This window comes from Coffea eugenioides, chromosome 4 (genome assembly GCF_003713205.1).
Source record: "Coffea eugenioides isolate CCC68of chromosome 4, Ceug_1.0, whole genome shotgun sequence".
NCBI classification, from domain to species: domain Eukaryota; kingdom Viridiplantae; phylum Streptophyta; class Magnoliopsida; order Gentianales; family Rubiaceae; genus Coffea; species Coffea eugenioides.
Window position 1 is genome coordinate 9,324,100 of NC_040038.1, and position 21,015 is coordinate 9,345,114.

At 35.6% G+C, this 21,015-nt stretch overlaps 1 protein-coding gene across 2 annotated transcripts; it reads right to left on the reverse strand.

The window, feature by feature from the left end:
• Positions 1–1,927: 1,927 nt before the first annotated feature.
• On the reverse strand, positions 1,928–19,337 carry LOC113767536 (probable cyclic nucleotide-gated ion channel 20, chloroplastic). Of its 2 annotated transcripts, XM_027311660.1 has the most exons (13): positions 18,841–19,337; positions 17,558–17,749; positions 16,784–16,882; positions 11,491–11,628; positions 10,767–10,867; positions 10,619–10,658; positions 9,473–9,733; positions 7,526–7,671; positions 6,234–6,311; positions 4,948–5,077; positions 3,664–3,910; positions 2,789–2,951; positions 1,928–2,345 (listed from the first exon to the last, which is right to left on the reverse strand). In XM_027311660.1, the coding sequence occupies exons 1-13, from the start codon at positions 19,306–19,308 to the stop codon at positions 2,201–2,203; spliced, it is 2,208 nt and encodes a 735-aa protein (XP_027167461.1). In that variant the 5' UTR covers positions 19,309–19,337; the 3' UTR covers positions 1,928–2,200. The 2 variants fall into 2 exon arrangements, with proteins under 2 accessions (XP_027167461.1, XP_027167460.1); XM_027311659.1 differs by having other exon boundaries at positions 10,619–10,867.
• Positions 19,338–21,015: the final 1,678 nt, after the last annotated feature.

A 21,015-nucleotide genomic window follows, 5' to 3' on the forward strand; every position in this document is an offset into this window, starting at 1 on the left:
AAGTTATCACAGTCACGAATTTTGCAAGTAGGCAAAGGAACTCATACCCCAATTGATTTGTCGTGGAATATGCTAATTATGGGTCACAATTATATGTTAATGATTGGAGAAAGATTCCTTTGTTCTACAATTATAGGAAAGCTGGAACTTTACTAACCCTGTTCATAAATTTTTTTTTTCCCCTATTTTCCTACACAAAACTACAAAAGACAAAAATCTTGTGGTTGGATGGAATCACAAATCTTCTCATTTCATTTGAAACTTTCTTAGGAGAGTAATCAAGGATCCCCCATTTTTTTTTTTTTTTTGCTTTGTTTAGAATACTTTCTCTAGAGAAGTATTGTCACGGAAATTTCTCAACAAGATCGTATGTGCAATAAATAGGCGATTGTTTGATGAGCATGGAAATTTTCTCAGAAAAAAAAATTTCCAAAATAATGCTGCACTTTTGTTTCCCATCTCTTGCCATCCAACTGATTTGGAGCAGGAACAGTCAACAGAAAAACTATCCGGACCAGTTTTGTGCATCTTGTATAAGTTATTATTCAGTTTGCACACGATATAACTCACTTTGTACAACACATAATTATAGAATAAAATTTTGTGAGCTCCACATATAGTGTGAAAAACGATGTACAAGATGAAATCTGAATTTTATATATTTTTTATCAAATCTTAGCCATCAACCTTCCGGAAGAAGCAACCGTTCCCGCCCCAAATCCGCCGTCAAACACCTCCTTAATCCACCTCGTCACAGCGCGGCCAAACACGACTCTTTACACCTTGAAGCAGACGGACGTCACACTGAAAACTACTTTCCCACGGAATATCTTAGGTGGCAAAAGTCGTTCCGTCTACTTAGTTTAATATTAAAATATGGGCACACATGTAACCATATGAAGACGATAAAGAGACTAAATTAATAATAATCAGTTCAGTCAGCTTATCTATAGACCATATTGGGGTTTATCCCTTAGATTGAGATGTTTAAGTCAACAAGGAATTGTCAAATTTTTTAGGGTAAAAAATAAAAAAGCCCCTGTGATAAGTCTAATATACAGAAAAGTTCCATATGGTTTTAAAATATACAATATGACACTTCATGCTTTGAACTAAATTGTAAAGGTGACGGAATCTGTTAAATTTAACGGAAATGACTTATTGGAACCTAAAAAAAATTTTATACCTATTTTTTATCAAATATACATATTCTACCCCTTAACCCTCAATTCTCTCTATTTAGAGAATAAAACAAATGATTTTTTTTAGCTGTCTTTTGTTTAATTATATCAGGGCACTTTGGTCATTTTGTCCATTTCCGTTAAGTTTAACGGATTCCGTCACCTTTACAATTTAGTTCAAAGCATGAGGGGTTGTGTTATATATTTTGAAACCATAGGGGTTTTTTTGTTTTTTACCCAATTTTTTATTGTTTGCTTTTCAATCTAAGCTAAAAAAAAAAAAAATTCATTCGGATGTATTTGTTTTCTATCAGATTAAGGTAGTACTTGTGTCTGTATTTTATTCTACCTGCAAAGAACAGTATATAATGATTTAGTGATTATATAAGTTTTTTTTAAGTTCCAGTTGGAGGGTTCGAATTATACAAGTTTATTAAGTCTTAAGTCAATAATACAACAAAATGCTACAACTTTCCAATAAATTTGCGGCCAAACGTCAAAGGGCATTAATTTAATTTTCCTACTAACCTTTGAATTTCCGTCTTAAAAAGTTTAGAGAAATAAAAAATGGCCCCAAATTTAATTTCCGGGCTTCTTTTTGGTTATGGAATGGAGAGAGAGTATGAAAAATTGAATAAGAAATGCAAACATAGTCTTTCTCAGACTTTTCTCCAACATTAAATGGTACTATTTTTCAGGTTTATGTGCCTTTTTATATATGTGCCTGTTTATAGATTTCTCAAACAAATACACCAAAATGCTTTGGCAAATAGTATTCATGTTTTCTCAAAAGAACAAAATCCTTTCAAAGAGTAGGGTTCTTTGAAGATATTAAATAAGGTTGATATTTTCCATGAATCATTAAGAATGGGCTTGGAACACTAATGTTGCAAATGCCATCATCAGTTTTCATGGCTAACTAAATTGATACAACATGTATCATCTTCTTCTTTTTTTTCTTCTCCATTTATCCTGTAGTTATTTAAACAATACTGAAGCCTAAGCTACAGGGTTAATGGTCAGTATCCCGGAGAATGGTGGTATGCTGAATAATGGTCGTGTTCTGGGCTGAAGGAGCCTCCGCGGCCAAGTCGCTTCCTCCAATACCTCCATCCCACTTGGATACGCCTTGCGGCGAGGCCTCGCCAGTAAGGAGATTGATACCTGCAGTGATAGAATACCACATTGTAAGTTGTAAGGCCAGGAAACTAATCGCAATATCATTTGGATGTGGCACCTATCCGCTAATATGGGTGCGTGTTTGCACAATGCAGCAGAAATCTGTAAGGAACGTGAAGAACACAGAATCCTGCTCTAATTGGAATCGAGCAAGCGGCGAGTGCAGTGGGGAGTAGGAGCTGCTGATTACAAAATGAGCCCTTATCAGACATGTGCAATGGTTTCATGAAGTACGTTAGCATCTTGTGGAACAGGTGTGGAATTTCTGTAGGTTTGAATGGTAAAAGGCCACCAAGTAAGATACAGTCCTGATCAATTTCTGTTTTTCCTTGATCCTTTTCAAGACTACACATGGTAAATGAGCACACAGCGGAAGGTTTCAATTTGTATTCTTGAAGAAATGCAGGGATAAGGATTACAGCCATTACCTTATAGCACCTTGAACACGTGGATTCCTTAAAAATCTCGAAAACAGAGTAGTGACTTCTTGAAGATCTGCAGATCGCAATACAAATGCCTCTACATTTGTTAAGCACCTTACTTCTCGATTGCTTATCATGTTGGGTCCTGGAAACCTGAGCTTTTTCCCATCTGGGACAAAAAAACTTGCATTATTCTTATTCAGATCTATTGTGGGCAGCAAGCTAACTCGTTTAGTGGCCTATCCTTAATCTATCGAAATATAGGATTCAGCACCAGAAAGGAAGGTATACAATACATTGCATATTACAGTCATTAAACATCACAGAACTGGAATTGCTTTGTTGATGGTTCAATTAGGCTTTGAATATATTATGCCAACATGCAGATTCATGTGCCCATTTCACTAGCGTTCTTACTCTTCACGTTTTGTTCTTGAACCCTGTTTTTTCACAACTCCATCCCTTTCAAAGCCACATTAGTGTAACTTCAGTTAGTTCTATACACAATTTAACTCCGAAATGGCTTAGTCTTACCTTGCTAGAAGTTAGGTTTCTTTCTCTAAAAGCGGAAGCGAGCAGTAAGAAATGTTTTCAATTAGGCTTAAGTTTAATAGTCTAAAGCATGGATGCATTCAAAGACAGCATTCAAACCTCCACGTGAGCAGTAAGAAATGTTTTCTTAAACAAATGTAATGGAGAGGAAGGAACTTCAGATAAGGACTTTTCAGAGTTGAATCTTCTTTAAGTTTCCAGAAAAATAAGCTTTTAATTTAATGAATTAGTGTTTCAATGAACTAAAATGTCTGTCAAGAAATCAGAGGGCTGGTGGATGCGTGATTGAGATGTAACTTGAAGATCAACAATCATATATATATATATACCTTTGCTTACAGAAGATTGCTCAAGGCACCATGTAAGAAGTTCTTCCCCAATAACATCGCCTTCAGATAAGGGAACTTGATATCCATCTTCTCCAATGTTCTCAATTTTTCCACGGACTATGAAGACCATTTTATCAACAAGGCCTCCACGGTGCAAAACTTTGCTTCCTTTTATGTAAATTTTTTGTTTAAGCCTCTCACAAATGGCGTCTAATATGGGCTCCTCCACAAGAGTGAATATACGGACCTGCAAATACCACATGTTAATGAATTCATTGATTTTAAATCATTTGGTTTAGATTTTTCTTGTAGACTAGAACTATCAAATTTCATTTGCTTTTCCCAAATAGGTCTAATTTAAGTGGATCCTTTAACGTAATATCATGAAGAATTAAACACTGTCTAGATTGCATACAAAAGTTCATCATCTTCAATTGCCCAAGCTCCTAAAAATAAAAATAATAAAACAAAAAAGAAGTGGAAGAAACTTTTTCATTCAAATAGAAGAAACCACTTTTGTTATTGGAGAGCTTATTGTGGTTTGCTACATTCAAAGGTTCGATTTTCTCCAATCCCAAGCATAACCCTTCATGCAAATCAAGCAAATCACTAATAAGCCAAAAGATCCAACTACTCCCCAATGTATTTCTATGTCAGGAATGATAAAACACTCCTCAAATAATGTGCAAAATCCAGATTCTTGAATTGTACCCAATACTGCATAACATGCACCAGGAACAAAGGAACAAGTGCAATCAAAATTCAAAACAGTGTTAGTTCAAAGCCTACTGCAGATGACTTAACAAAGATTTATTTCTCATAGAGCTAATAGAAAAGAAACAAAAACTCAATGCAGGCCAGTCTTTGAAACCTCTACGAGCTGACTGCCAATTTTGAAAATTTTAGTCCCCCAATCGGTTATAATATTTGTAGTAATAAAATGTTTCTGGTGTAACAAGATCTGATATCATATTCTGTTTCCGAGCTGAATGTCAATTATGAATATATTCTCAGTGAGCTCACACAAAAAGATCCAATTTTGTGCATTAAGGAAGAAAACGAGAACGATGCACAAGCAGAACGTAAATATTATCCTACGGATCACAGGTTCTGCACATAGTCCGGATTAACTTGGAAGGTCATCTGTTTTCTCTCAAATAACAAAAACTTGCAACCACTTTTTTTCAGGACGGGGGAATTTTTCTCTGGAGGTAGTTAGCAAATGGTAAACATGAACAGAAAGGTAACATTCAACAAAAATTAAGAAGCACGAGTCTCACTCACCTTCTTGACAAAATTGCAAAGATGACGCCGTATATCTATTTGGAGGTCTTCAGGCAGATTCTCCAATACTGTTTCCTCATTCACACCTCTCGTTGAAGCCCAACTAAAACGTTCTGCTTCTCGAACTTTCCTGCATGTTAGAAGGGGTATGCAACAGATTACCAATTTCATAACTCAACAATGTGTACAAAGATGCACTAGAAAAAGAAAGCGTTCCTGTGATAAAAAACAGCTGATGTATTCAACTACCACTTAAACCAATACCTACTATGGATGACGAGAACAAAAGAAGCAAAATGAGGAGTAACTACGGAACAAATGCAGAATGGGAGAGCAAAAAATGGAGAAAGTATAAATTGTCACATAACCTGTAAAGAGCCACTAGACCCTCTGAAATTTGGAATAATGCATCCAAAACCCTTTGATCTTGTAGGTTGGAAAAATACTACCATCTTAAAAACAATGGAATGTCTAACAAAGGTTACAAAGGACTGAAAGCCCAAGAGTACCCATTTTTATTTCCTAAATTAAAAAGACACTGATAACATGGTAAAAAGAATAATAATTACATTCAGCTCCAAGAAGCCCAATTGGACATCCCATCTCTAATTCAAAGCTGCCCCTGCTTTCTTTCTTTTTTTCTTTTCTATTTCCACCATAATTACCATCTGACATGCCCTATCTACCCTCCCACCATATTTAAAAGTCAAAACATGCACCTAGCAGAAGCCATCAGCTCAACCTCCATCTCCACCTCCATCACCACATTCGTCTCAAACTAATAACATCAAACTTTTCACAACCATCATCAGCTCCTCCATCCTCTTCCTTCCCTTCCTCCTCTACAAAATCTTAGCATCCAACTCTAGCAAAGGTACAGAAACATGGACAGGTCATTTTTCCTTGAAAAGTTCACCATTTACACTTGCAGAGAGAGAGAGAGAGAGAAGATGAAATGTGAACATCAGAATACAAAATTGTACATGAGATTGAAAACTTTGGACATCCAGACAACTTTGGACATCCAGACAAGATTCCACAGTTATCAACCCAGTCCAGTCATCAGAATCAGCTAATTCAGCTTCATGCAATGTATATTAGAAGCAGGAGGATACAAGTTTCCATGTCATATAAACTGTCCCTAGAGCATAAGCTTCGAGTCTTGAAGCAAAAATAGATTAATTGTGATTAGACTTTTAAAGGTTGCTAGAAAGCAACAACGAAATGTAACACAGAAAAACAAGAGAAGACAGAAACTAGAAGAGAAAGGGGGTAAAAAGCTGTACCTTCTCAGTTCTTCAGGCAAGCGTCGATGGCTCATCCACTGCTCAACATCACGACGTCTAAGAGACATTTCTAACCTCCTACACAGAACAATGATGGTTAAGTTAGTTACACTGCTTTACAAATACACTATGGACAAACTTATGGCATCAAACAACGATGTGAGATCATGAATATCATGTTAAACAAGGATTGTAACCAATTAATTGCACCGTTTACTCTGTTTGTCCTTTTTTCCACTTTGAACAGGCTATTAATTGTAGCTATTCTTAATGTTTAAATACTACATTTTAATTTAGTAATAAGAACAAGTTATATTTCAAATAACATGTTTCCCTTTGATACAAAATAATGCAAAAGGAGAAAAGAAATCCTACATGCATGAACACATACTATAATTATCCATAACTACTATTCATAGTATACTGCATTCTTAAGCAGACGAAACGTTACCTGAACTGTCTAGTAACAACTGACCATTTATACTTTCATGACAAAACATTTGAAAAAGGCAAAATATGAGAAAAGCTGTTGAAATTTCCATCAGCATAATAACAAATGCATAAGCAATATTTTTTGACACACAAGACTCTTTTGTTTTAAATGGCAAGCTCCCCATCTCTTATTTTAACAGAGTTCTGCTGGATCCATATCTTTCATTGTCTATGATTTTTTTTTTCTTTGTGAAGCAAGAAGTGGATTTGGGGAATGGGGAAGGTCAGAAGTGATATGGTATTTGAAGACAAGGAACAAAGATCCTCAACCACTTTTCTCTATTTCTTTCATGATTTACTGAGGTATTAATGAAAAAGTTGCTATAGTTTTAATTTATACTAATGTAGCAGCCAAACAAGGAAACGTCATAGCATCTCATCGGACAAATTTGGGTGACACGTCTCACAAGAAAATCGCATTTGTGGGAAAAGATACTAACAAGAGCATGGTGATGGGAGATAAGCTTGTCTTGGAAACAAGGTTGTGATTTGCTGTGTAGTTCTTAAAATCTCTAATGAATATATACTTTCCAGACTGGGGTCTATAGTAAACTCAAAGAAAGCAAAGAAAGAACCCCATTACAATCACGGCATATTAGCATCCTTCCAGAGTTGGATGCAGGATTTCTTTCTTCAGCCATGTAATCAATGGGTTCTCTCAACACAAAAGGTATGAGGCAATTTTGAAACAGTGCCACATGCCTACCTTGAACAGGCACCCAACAAATTTTGTTAGAACTTGAAAGCTAGCATTGACAAAATGTTGGATGATGATGGATTAGCATTGATGAAGGTATTACCTGCGTCCAAGAGACTGGAGAAAGTTTTGCATATTTCCAATCAGCAAAGCAAACAGAAGAAGACCAAGTCCAACGATGGCCATCGTGAAAAGAACTTCCCAAACAAAATAACTAGGAACTTGATTTCCAGCCAATGTGCTTATTTGCTTCAACAAGGCATAACAAAAAAAAGGAAAATTTATTAGTAAGGCCCCACATTGAAAACATTCAGTAACAATAATTTCACCATCAAAGAAAGCGCAAAAACATCAAGGAGCTTTTCCCATCAAAAGTCAAATTTTGGTTTTACTTATATGCGGAACACTTTGTCAGTCAGCTTCAGATGTTAAACGGGAAATTGATAGAAATCTTTAGTGGTAAAGGTGTTTGAACTTTTGCCGAGTGTATATAAGATCAATAGCTATACAAATTCTTCAGAAAGTTTTCCCAATTCACCAAACCTGAGTCTGGGATGAATACTAAATAACATGAGATTCCAAAAGGGGCTATTTACTTTGACATTTCTACTATTATGTCAATTTAAAGAAAGATTGACACTTTTATTAGGGGTTATTTTGGTTTGATTTTCATCGTTTATAGTTTCAAACATCAATGCATCATTCAATCTTAATATGCTTTGGAAGATTGTGCACGATGACGTTTGATGATTCTTGATGTGCCTGTCGATATTGGTGCAAGTTTCAGAAGAAGAAGGAGAAGATTAGTGAACAGGAAAACAGTATAAAAAAGAATTCAACTCCTATTTCATCAAAACCCGTTAAAACTGTCAATATTTCGTTAATTTTGACATAAAAATAGCAATATCAATGTTGGGCTAAATACCCCATTACAAAAGGTTATAGAGCTTCTCAGAGAATCTGAAAACTAGACAAACATCAGGGCCAGAGAAGTGTGGCAAGACCAGCCAAAAGCATTGGCAATTAAGAAACATTTTGACAAGAGACTAGCTCAAGAGTAGAGAAATTTGCATTCTCATCATGCATTCAGAAATTTGAATATTCACCTTCCAGCAGGTGGTTTAAGATTCTTTAAACATTCCTTTAAAATTATCAAGATAAGTAAGAGAATGAGAAAACATACAACCACAACCTCCAATTGAAACTTGAAACTGGAAGATCCTATCTGGTAGCTGAAGATGGTTTCCAAGAGAATCTACTAAAATTTGTTCAAAATGTGTAACACTCCACAAACCGTGTATTATTACATTTTGAGGTTTGTGTTATCCTCATGCAGTTCAGTGATAGAAATGACATTCTTCTAGGATGGGTTATTCTTTGCAGCCCCAGAAAACTTTATATGTCAGATAGCTTTCACAATCGTGCAGAAAACATTATGTTCAGATGTGATTGACTCTCAATAGTAAGAGTGAAATTTTTTGGGCAGTATGCCATGTTCCGATGGCTATGTTGTGAAGGCTTATTCATAAAGGAAAAGCTCAATTATAGAATGGTAATGCATAAATAGAGTAAGATCTAAAAACTGCTTGTGCTACTTTTGGAAAGAGCAGCGTAAGGAGTGAACTAGCAACTTAAGTCTCACCACATACTGGGCTTATATCAAGAGAAGGAGAAGGGTAATTAGACACTGACATCAACATTTAGTCATTTAGCAAATTGCTAGAGTCTACCTCTTCTTGTAAACAAACAACTGTATAAGAAAGAGGAACTCAATACTCTTAACTAAGCAATTGCTAGCACATCTCATGTGTTTGCTTGTTCTAAACGTTAGTGCTGGCTATTGGTGTGTGGGTTGTATAATTTTTACCCACCAACATATCAAAAGTTCAAAATGGAGGACCAACTTTTGCAAAAGAAAAATCCAGTAAATGGCATAGAAACTTGTTGAATTTAAACTACTCCTCCCCAATATAAGACATCAGCAAGCAAAAAACAAGGTTGATAAAAGACCTCTCCAGATGAGGCAAATCATGAAATCATACTGGGATACCTGGAATCCCCAGAACAATGAGTATATGTATCTAGTGATGACATTTTCTGTTGTGGTCAGGTCTACAGATTGAGCATAGATTCCAAAGGAGAAATTTCCACCTCCAAAACAAGCCGTTGCATTGGCATTATTCTTCCACAGATCCCATGTTGGATCTGAAGCGAACCAGCTATGATCATTCCCATGCCCGCAATCTATGAAGTCCATGCACCTTGCAATTCCAGAGTCATGACAGGCATCTCGAAGGCATTGATTCACCCTCTTTAAGCATTAAAAAGTTTACAAAACAGAATTAAATTCCATATAGTAAAATTAGAAATAGTTATCGTGCTTGCTACTAAACCAAAAACTATAAAGAAAGTACAACATGAAGGCAAAAAGGAGGAGGATACAGTAAAGAACATTTTCTCTCATTTGCACTTGTCATGTTAATGCTTTTCCAAATCTAGAATTTTTTGTTGCAACCTGTCTTTTCTCTCTCCATCTGTTCTTCATCCTTCTCTGAAAAGTTTAAATTTTTTGTTCCTTTAAATGAGGACCAATATTTGGGAGGTAAAAAACCTGTGTTTCAGAAGACTCAGTAGAGATTAGCCAAGTAAACCAAAAAACATTATTATTAAAACTTTGGCTATAAAAGTCTTCTGATGAAAGTTTTAGACTACTGAATGTTGCTATCTAGAAATAATCTGACGACAGCCCTCTTGTGCTATCAGCTTAAGAAAGTTGAAATGGCAATGACTAGTGCCTTATTTTTAGTTGTAACCATCTTTAAAAATAGCAAAGGTAATATTTTTTTAAAAAAAGAAAAGGAACAATATGGCAACTTTCAAAAAAGGAAAAATCAATAACTTGAAGTCTAACTTTAGTGCCTTATCAAGGGGTTGTGGCCATCTTCAAGAGAAAAAAAAAAGCATGTAATCACCTTGGAACATAAAAATTTAAGATCTAGAAGTATAATGAGAATAATTCAACCAGAGAAGCATATTGCATATATTCTGCATAGGTCCTAGTAACATTAAGAAGTCACTTAATAAACAAGCTAAAATGATGAGAAAACATCAAAATATTTAGCGGTTTGAATGCCTCAGAGTTATCAAGAAGGTGGGACTTTTAGAGTGATAAAATCATGAATAATTTTTCACCTACCTGCAGCCCAAAGAGATACCAGCACGATCCCACCACATGACTAGACAACACAAACATTAGAAGATTTATAACGAAATTTGCCCATGCTGACTCAAATATGAAACCGGTTGATGACTGACCAGCGAGCAAGGGCAGAACCCTGTACAACCTTGGAATGTACTGAGCTAAAATTGCTGCCCGCAGAAGATTTTTTGCATAATTTGCACCAGATGATCCAATGGAATTGGGTAAGACAGCCAATATAATGATCTACACAATGCAGAAATCGTTGATTACTGCTCCAATATTAGTTATAGTCCATAACAAATCTGAAATTCAGTCTCAAAAATCAATTCAACAAAAAGAAACAGCAACAGAAATGATCTGCCCTGGTTCTGATAAATGAGAACCTGCCAAGGATTGACTGAGGTATCAGAAAAACATGAAAGAAAAGATGAATGGAAACCCTTTTTTAACAGATGCAATTGGTCTACTCAATCACTGAATTCCATGCCAGCTATTTTCCACCCCCAGGTGCACACAAGTGAAGATTCAAGTTTTCAAGCACATTTACACCAGAGCTTGAGCTTGAATCCTCTCTCCAGGAATGATATAATGCTGAATGTTGATACCAGTACATTCAAGTTCTAGCAACTTAAAGTCAATAAATAGAAGAGAAATTGTTTATTTATGCATTTTAGCACACACAGCTCACATGTGGGCTCAATGGGTTTCAGTAGGCCTAAGCATATGCACCATATTGTAACAAGTGGTGCATAAAATTGGACCAACAACCTTTACATTCAGGGTTATCATGCTAAATTACCAACTAGAGTGACAAAGATCATAAAGCTGAAGAAAAAAACCATCATGTAGGAGGTAATGAATCTTACTTGTGGAAGTGGTAATACAACAAATAAGTCAATAAGGAAATATCCAGAAAGATAATGAAGCGCAATCTTTTTTGGATGGTCAACTAGGTCTCCAGCACCCACCACTCTAGATTCAGGAGCAACATAAGCAAGCCTGAACTGCAAAACAGATCTCGAGCTATCAAATAATGCAGCCTAATGACTGAGAATTAAAAAAAGAATATCACCACTGCAGACAATTAGCAATATGGAAATTGATAATGTAACCTCACAAAATTAATGTGCAACATAGATAAATTGGTAGCATGTCAGGGACACACCTATAAGACTCAATAGTAAAGCAAAAGAACATAGAAGATAAAAGAATGTAATCACAATATGCTCTTCCAGTTTTAAGTGACAACCAAAAAGCCCAAACGATATCAACTTGGCACATGAAGTCCACACACTACGTTTCTTAACAAAAATGAAAGTTTCAAGTATCCACATTGGCAATTTATTGAGTTTCTAAAAGCCACCAAAAGGTAATAAGATAACAAAAAAAGACGGCACAATTACAAAAAACACAAATCATGTCTGCCAATGGTCTTTTGAGTATATATTACCCTTTACTACAGATCTGAGCATGATAAACAATGCATTACAAGAGTAATTTGAAAAAATAAAACTGGAAGTTACAATTACTTTTTTCTATCCTTGAAGCTCTTGCTCGGCTACCATTTCAGAGTATTTTGGAAGAAAACTCACTCCACCAAATGTGGATGTCCTACTTGTACTTCAAAGTGGCAATATATAACTGTTAAGAGAATATAAGTATTCTTGTAGATAATAAATTAGTAAGGGTATTCTTGTAAATAGTTTGTTAGATTTGTATTCCTATAAATACTAGTTGGTCACTCATAATATGGTGACTAGATGTTTTCCTCCCAAAATACCTATTCTCATGGTATCAGAGCAAAAGTCCTAGGGTTAGGGTTAAACATCTAGCAAAAGTCTTGTTCACGCGATATTGGTCATCGCGTGTTGTTCACGCGATACTGTTCATCGGACGGTTCACGCAACTGTTCAAAAGTACTGTTCATGCTTACTGTTCATCACGAATTTTGACTGGTTTTTTGTTTGAAGTGCTATTCGCTATGGTTGAAAGTTTTGCTAATGCGGTTACACTGACCAAATTGAATCAAGTTCTTCAGCACATGGGTCCCAGAAGACTTTTACTATATCCGAAAAAGATTATGTTAAATTCCTACAGTACCAATCTACAAATCACGCATCTCTTCCCTCTGTTTCTTTAGCACAAAAAGGTAATGACTCATGGATTATTGACTCCGGAGCTACTAATCATATGTCAGGTACCTCAAAAAAATTTTCTAATTTTCAAGAGTCTACTTCCTTTCCTCATGTTACTTTAGCTGATGGATCTACCACTAAAGTTAAAGAACTAGGCACTGTAGAAATTAACCCATTTCTTCCGCTGTCTTCTGTTCTTTACGTACCTAATTTGCCCTTTAATCTAATGTCTGTTAGTAAGCTCACTAAATCTCTACAGTGTTCAGTTACTTTTTCTCCTGATTTTGTTGTCATTCAGGATTTGAAAACAAAGAGGACGATTGATGGAGGGCATGAGCATAATGGTCTTTGTTTTCTCAACTCCAATGATCCGATTGCATGTCTTGCTACTGTTTCTCCTCTTGAAATTCACTGTCGTTTAGGTTATCCGTCTTTACAAAATTTAAAAAAGTTGGTTCCTACTTTGAGTCAGTTATCTTCGTTAGAATGTGAGTCTTGTCAGTTAGAAAAGCATTATCATGTTTCTTTTGCTCCTAGAGTCAATAAACGGGTTTCTACACCCTTTTTGTTAGTTCATTCGGATGTTTGGGGTTCTAATCGAGTCATTTCAAAATTAGATTTTAAATATTTTGTAATCTTTGTTGATGATTTTTCAAGAGTTACATGGCTTTATTTAATGAAAGATCGTTCAGAACTATATTCCATTTTTTGTGGATTTGTTACAGAAATAAAGAATCAATTTGTGTGCCTATACGTATACTTCACAGTGATAATGCGAAAGAATATTTTTCCACTCTTTTTAATACCTTTATGACTAAATCCGGTATTATTCATCAGTTCTCTCGTCCTCACACTCCACAACAGAATGAAGTTGCTGAAAGAAAAATTGGACATTTAATCGAGATTGCTCGGACACTTTTGTTGCACATAAATGTGCCCAAACAATTTTGGAGTGATGCAGTTCTAACTGCATGTTATTTAATTAATCACATGCCATCTAATATCCTTGGAGGCCAATTACCTCATTCCATTCTTTTTCTCATGAACCTGTGTTTAAATTACCTCCTCGTATTTTTGGATGTGTGTGTTTTGTTCATCAGTTTGCTTCCGGAGTGGATAAATTAGATCCTCGTGCTATTAAGTGTATTTTCTTGGGATACGCACGAGCGCAAAAAGGGTATAGATGTTACAGTCCAGTTTTAAATCGATTTTTTACTTGTGTTGATGTTACTTTCTTTGAATCCACTCCATATTTTATGAAACATGGTATGCCTTGTGAGTTAGACCAGTGTCCCTCTTTTTCCTCTTCTGTTTTATCAGTCCCTTCCTCTTTATTACCTGAGTTATCTAGTCGACCAGATTCCATAACTCGATTATCTCGTCCTAATTTTCAAGTTTATTCTCATCGTTCCATGGTTGAGACAGTTCCTAATATGCCATGCACTTCACCAATTAACTCTCAATCTTCAAATCCAGGTATGACGCTCTCATCTGAGTTAAATCTTCCTATTGCTTTACGCAAAGGTAAGAGGCATTGTACTTCTCATCCTATTTTTAATTTTGTTTCTTATTCTCGTCTCTCTATGTCATATTCTTCTTTTGTTGCTTCCCTTGATTTTGTCTTAATTCCTAAGTCTATTACCCATGCTCTTAATCATCTTGGTTGGAGATTAGCTATGCAAGAAGAGATGTCTGCTTTGGAACAAAATGGTACTTGGAATCTTGTCCCTCTTCCTTCTGATAAGTCTGTTGGTTGTAAATGGGTGTACACTATAAAAGTGCAGCCTAATGGTTCTATTGATAGATTGAAGGCTCGTCTGGTAGTTAGAGGATTTACTCAGGTGTATGGAATAGACTACTTAGAAACATTTTCTCCTGTTGCAAAGATTATCTTGGTTCGTCTTCTTATCTCTTGGGCAGCAACTTATAATTGGCCATTGCATCAGTTGGATGGAAAAAATGCATTTCTACATGGAGATTTGGAAGAAGAGGTATATATGAAACAACCTCCTGGCTTTGTTGTTCAGGGGGAGAATTCGCAGTTGGTTTGTCGTTTGAAAAAATCTTTATATGGATTGAAACAGTTTTTGAGGGCTTGGTTTGGCCGGTTTAGCAGTGTTGTCATGGGGTTCGATCTGACAAGATGTGGAGTAGATCACTCTGTAGTTTATCGTCATTCTAATGCTGGTAAAATTTTATTAGTTGTTTATGTGGATGATATTGTGATTACAGGTGATGATGTTGTGGGAATCTAGAAACTTAAATCCAATCTGCAGGCAAACTTTTAGACAAAGGATTTAGGTCATCTACAGTATTTTCTGGGCATTGAGATAGCTTAGTCTAAATATGAAATTTATTTATGTCAAAGGAAATATGTACTCGATATGCTGAGTGAAGTTGGGATGTTAGGTTACCAACCTGTGGATACTCCTATGGATCCGAATGTGAAATTAGTAGGAGATCAAGGTGCATTATTAGATAATCCTAGGCAATATCGAAGACTTGTGGGTAAATTAAATTATCTCACTATAACGAGACCTGACATTTCGTTTGCAGTGAGTATTGTGAGTCAATTTCTTGATACCCTCGTACTAGTCATTGGGATGCTGTTATACGGATTATTAGGTATCTTAAGAGTGCTCCTGGAAAGAGTTACTGTATCAAAATCATGGACACACTGATATTAAAGGATATAGTGATACAGATTGGGCTGGTTCTGCCTCAGATCGAAAATCGACCACAGGATATTGTGTGTTTGTTGGTGGTAATTTAGTGTCGTGGAAGAGTAAGAAGCAAACAGTTGTCTCCAGATCAAGTCCAGAATCTGAATACCGCGCTATGGCTCACACTGTGTGTGAGTTGGTTTAGTTGAAAAACATGTTACTTGAACTTGGATTTGAGTATAAAAAGCCTATGAATTTAGTATGTGATAATCAGGCGGCTGTTCATATTGCGTCTAATCCAGTGTTTCATGAAAGGACAAAACATATTGAAATTGATTGTCATTTCATTCGAGAGAAATTGCTTGACGGAGTCATCAAGACATCTCATGTACCGTCTGTAGATCAATTGGTTGATTTGTTTACCAAAAGTTTAGGGGGCTCTAGGTGAAATACATTTGTAACAAGTTGGGTGTTTATAATATATATGCTCCAACTTGAGGGGGAGTGTTAAGAGAATATAAGTATTCTTGTAGATAATAAATTAGTAACGGTATTCTTGTAAATAGTTTGTTAAGTTTGTACTCCTATAAATACTAGTTGATCACTCATAATACGGTAACTAGATGTTTTCCTCCCAAAATACCTGTTCTCAATAACTAATAAATATTTACAGAACACCAATACTTGTCTTAAAAAGGTTAAAATCTGTTCCTAGCTAGTGGATTAGGCCCTGTCAGTGGAGCCTTCTCAAATTCGTCCTCAAAAAGTACAAAAGCATTTGCATGGATCCAAAGAGGGAAAAAATTTTGTGTGTCACATGTAGAATTTCAAGATAGCAAATTCTGCTCAATTTAGTGGAGAGAAATACCAAGTTCTCTGCTTTTCCTTTTATTGAATTTTCAGTAGCAGATGAGATTGATTTTGAAAACCTTGTGTCTTCGTTGTTTTCCATTGGAAAAAGTGCATTCAGTAATTGTCCTGTTGATTTTCAACACCAAGCCATACAGATTTTGCTGTTAAATACAGCATCTCAAAGATCCCAAACTCAGCGGTTTGAAAATTTAAAAAGAATGAGTAACTTCATTATGTAGAATAGTTTGTGAAATATATTGTATGTAACAGCTTGAGCAGGAGCAATAAGAGGACTAACTGTTGGTCACTGTAGTTGTGTCTAGCATGACATTTTGAGTATTTAGGGCTTGTTCATTTTATAGGTTAATACTTTTTTGTTTCTGTCACTTTATCTGTCATCTAGCTGTACTCCTACAATCTTTCCCTTGATACTAAACGAGCTTCTGACCAAATCCATGTGAAGAAAATACGTAACCATCATAAAGCATTCAAAGAAGTATGACACTTACCTGAAGAAGGATGTGAATTAAGTACAAAAAATCAGTCATGCTCCTCAAAGCCACAATTGTTGTTGTCATGGGCCAATTAAGTACTATACATTTGTTATCCTGGATCACCAAGACAAGAAGTAAATTGCAGGAAAATTTGTTCAATCATAAAAATAAAAACACATCTTTGAGCAAACTACACTACACACAACACAAATTCCTCCCCCTGATATGGGTTAGGGTATTCATAATTGAACAAAATGTCAGTCAACATAATTTTGCTACACCATCCAAGTACTTCCAAAACTGCTGGACCACCTTTGAAAATATAGTTAGTAGTTTTAATGAAGTTCAATCAACTGTAAATTGCTTAGTGTTGCATTGAGCTCCAGTCCAACAATCCCATTTGAAAACCCCCCTAATTGTCCAAGCTGAAGCAGCAACCCCCCAATTCCCACGATTTTATAATAATTCAAACCTGAAGATCCTATTCATAAGCTTTTCATACAAGATCAGTACAACTCTATAATAAGATTTCCTTTTCCAAATCATAATTTTCATTTTATGCAGAAGTTCCTTGATCCAGATAAAAGTCCCACTACCTCCATCTTCTAAGTGAGTGAGTGATTTTCTCTTTTTTTTTCAGAGTAAAAAGAATTCAGTAATGCTATGTGGATAAATCAATTCAATTTACTCTTTAGTACTCCATAAGAACTGTGAAGGGTACAGACAGCATGTCTTCAAAACCTAACCATAAGATTACCAATATTTGCAAGGGTAACTTTAACATTATACCTGATTTACGTACAACAAAAAGAAGAACAAAGGGTCCAGGAAAACTGCAAACAAGCAAGAAAGGAAAAAGAACTGGTTCCACTGCTGAACAACTTTTGCATGAGGATTCATGATAGGTGGAATAAAAGGACCAAGAAAAGAAGAAACTTTCTTTGCCCAGCCTTTTGCATCTCCATAGATCATATTGTGGAACTGCAAATCAAAAAGTATTTAAACAGATCAGTACATGAAGGTACCAATGCTCATAATGACACGCAAATGTAAATGACAAGTACCAATAACGAGAACAAAATTTAACACTTGAGTGTTCATTACAACATTTTAAAAAGCTCAAATTGTGAAGAAGTCCCATCATTTTGCATCTTCACAGATCAACTATACAGAACTTGGCACTTTCAATATAACAATAACCCAAGGAATTCACAAATGGTGAAGTGGTTCAGTGATCAAATGGACAACTTAAGCTTTTAGATAAGGTGATATTTAACTAAATTTCAAGTTAAAGGCAAGAGTAACTTATTTATAATGCACTCTTATTTATAAGGTGATTCTAATGTCTTTCAATAGGCCTAGCATGTATAGACATTAGAATCAGAGAAAGTGAAAATTTAACTCAATACATACCCACTTCAGTACCATTCTTTTTTGCTACTTCATCCAAAATTTTTATTTGCGAGAAACAGAAACGATCTATTTATTTCTGCACTCTAAGACCAGCTATTCTGTTAAGTGTTCATATATTTGAGTAAATGCAATAAGAGAATTGGCAATGAAGTCAGTTTCAACACCAATTATGAATGTGATACTTAATTACAGATTATCAGAATCAGCGAAGAAAGTTGAAATCCTGAACAAGCATGATAGCGGTTAGGCTCAATCAACTGCAAGAGGCCAGCAACCCCATGATATCATGAAATTGTTGACCATTACATTCACGGCTTTAGTGAAGGTTCTCCTACAAATGTTTTATATAAAAAGGTCGAATGCAACTATATTGAGAATTCAGCTTTCTTGCTCAATACAGAAATGGACAAATGCGAAGCTGATAAAATCATTTTAAAGCAAAAGATAAATGTTCTGCAAGGAATTAAGATAATGATGATTGATGAGTTCCGTAGATGCAGAGAATTAATAGATTGGGATACTAGTATAATTGAAACTCTTATCTTATGGTAGAGCTAAAATTGAGAATAGATGGAATCTCAGAAAAGAATTCAAAGAGTACACTTGATCATTGCTTAACAGCTAGAGGGAGAACACTTCAACCTCATGGGATATGGTACCTTGTAATCCAGTATGTCCGATGATTTTGATTTCTTCTGTTGCCCCTTGAGATGGTAATAACTTGGGCATGTTGTGCAGTAAGGATCATCACACATTCCAAGTTGACCAGACTTAATGAGATGATCATTCTGCGACGCATAGCTCTTATCTGGCCAAACTGTTCGCTCCCTGCCATTCAATGGAGGATACCGTTCTACTGGAGCCTCAGTTGTTTGTTGCGCTACTGCACTTTGCATAGGCCCCAGTACAATTCCATTCCTGCTACTAGTATATAAAGGACCACTCATCTGCAAATATGAAGTTTTCCTTTCATTTTCCAGATAAACAGAATGACCTACAAGACTATTTTCACTGTCATTGAATTCTGTGGAGTTCATGGGGATAGATAAGGATGCACTCCTATATGTAAGCCTGCAAAACTGAGAGCCATCTTGTTCATCAACTTGTGAATCAGTGGCAGATAGCATCTGTGTCACATCTCTTTCAGATGCAGCCATTTCCCCAAAAATCTTCCTAGAAGACCATAATAACAATCTACTTAAATTATTGCAACAAGTATAAGGTATCAAAACACAAACAATTTTAAAGAATGCTCACTGCCTAGTGGCTGTTTAGGTGTTATGTCAGGTTCTTCCTTCCTGGATTCTGAAACCTCCAATCTGTCAGAAACAACTTCACTGCATTAAAACCAAGAAAAAAAAGGAAATTAAAAAGTAGTTTTTTTCTGAATTACGATGAACTTGATTTATAAACGATAAAGAACAGAGTATTCAAAACTACATGCTGGCCAATATCAAATACTCTAATTGGGGTATAGCAACTCTATGTCTAGCTCAAATCTCTTCTCTGTCAAATATTCCAATGTGAAGACCACCAGCTTAAAAAATTATACAATTCAAATCTCAAAAGTAACCTTGTTTAGTTATATTTTAACTACAAATGAATTTAATAAACTTCTACTCCAGATATATTATCAAAATTTAGAGCTCTGTTCTCTTTACATACATCAGAAAGCATGGCATTAATCATTTACCAAGGCACTTGTGTTTAGCTATTTTTAGCTTGATTCCATTCAAGAAGCTGATAATACCAATTTCTGAAATCTGTTATAGCACACTCTCTGCACTACTTCTTTTACTCCCTTTTATAATGTCTCAACTATAAATCTCAGTCCTAACAAAACATAATACAACAGGATCATGCTATGTGAGGAAAGATCATAGCACAACAATTGAAGGATTTAAATTTTGACATCAAAACGCTTGGACACAAACAGCAAGCTTTATCCCCGAAAAATAATTTGTTTTATTACTAAATCACATGTAATATATTTCATACTATAAATAGAGACATTAATTGGAGGTTTTTGTACAAATAGAGAGGCTTAATGGCTACAGAACACTTCCATTCCTAGCTCTTTTAGGAATGCTCTAATACAACAAAAGAAAATTTTCAAGTTAAAGTGTTCTTGATTGAAACTTGTGCTTTATTCCTCCAAATACACCATAGTGGTTCATCAACTTTTTGTTTTGAAAAAGTTCAGATTGGTTAAGGTGGGAAGGAAGAAGCAGGGAGAGGAAGGCTGGAGGTGGTACACTCTTTCTTGACTTAGCCTAATCCATGGAAGATTCATGATAATCATTTTCTGCATAGAAAATTTCAAAAATAGGAAAAAGGGAAAAAAATAAGAAATACAATTGATCATCACATATCTATTTGGAACTTACGGAAGAGTCGAGCATAATCCAAGTCTGAACAACATACTAAAATTGACGAATTCATTAAATCAGCTGCCGAAGCTGCAATAAAAAGCAAAGAAATGTATCGAAAATGGAAGAAGTTAGAAAGCAAACCTGCTACTGACTTCTTGTAGTTGTCAAGCCACTTGCAATGACCCGAATTCAGCAACAGAGCACAGCCATTTGTACAAACAAGAAAGATGTCGTGAAAGACAAGGAAAGTAGAGAATACTACACAAGGCCACAACTGAAACTGATTCCTCCAAGTCTGCATTCGAGTCATTTAATAGTGCAGAAGAGAGACAGAGAGAGAGAGAGGGAATTGTTATTTGTGTACTATGATTGTGACAGCTTCAAGGGGCTGACTTTTTGTGAAAAGAGTGTCCCATCATAGGTACAAGGACCCGTTTGGTTCTTTTTCGTTTGTGAAAATTG

Excerpts from the sequence above, each read along its gene's own strand:
- LOC113767536 (XM_027311659.1), bottom strand. The coding sequence starts at position 19,308 with ATGCTATCTGCCACTGATTCACAAGTTGATGAACAAGATGGCTCTCAG. Across the intron at positions 17,750-18,840 it reads CGGACATACTGGATTACAAG|TTCCACAATATGATCTATGG; the intron begins GTACCATATCCC and ends TTTGATTTGCAG. Across the intron at positions 6,312-7,525 it reads CTCCAGTCTCTTGGACGCAG|GAGGTTAGAAATGTCTCTTA; the intron begins GTAATACCTTCA and ends TGTTCTGTGTAG.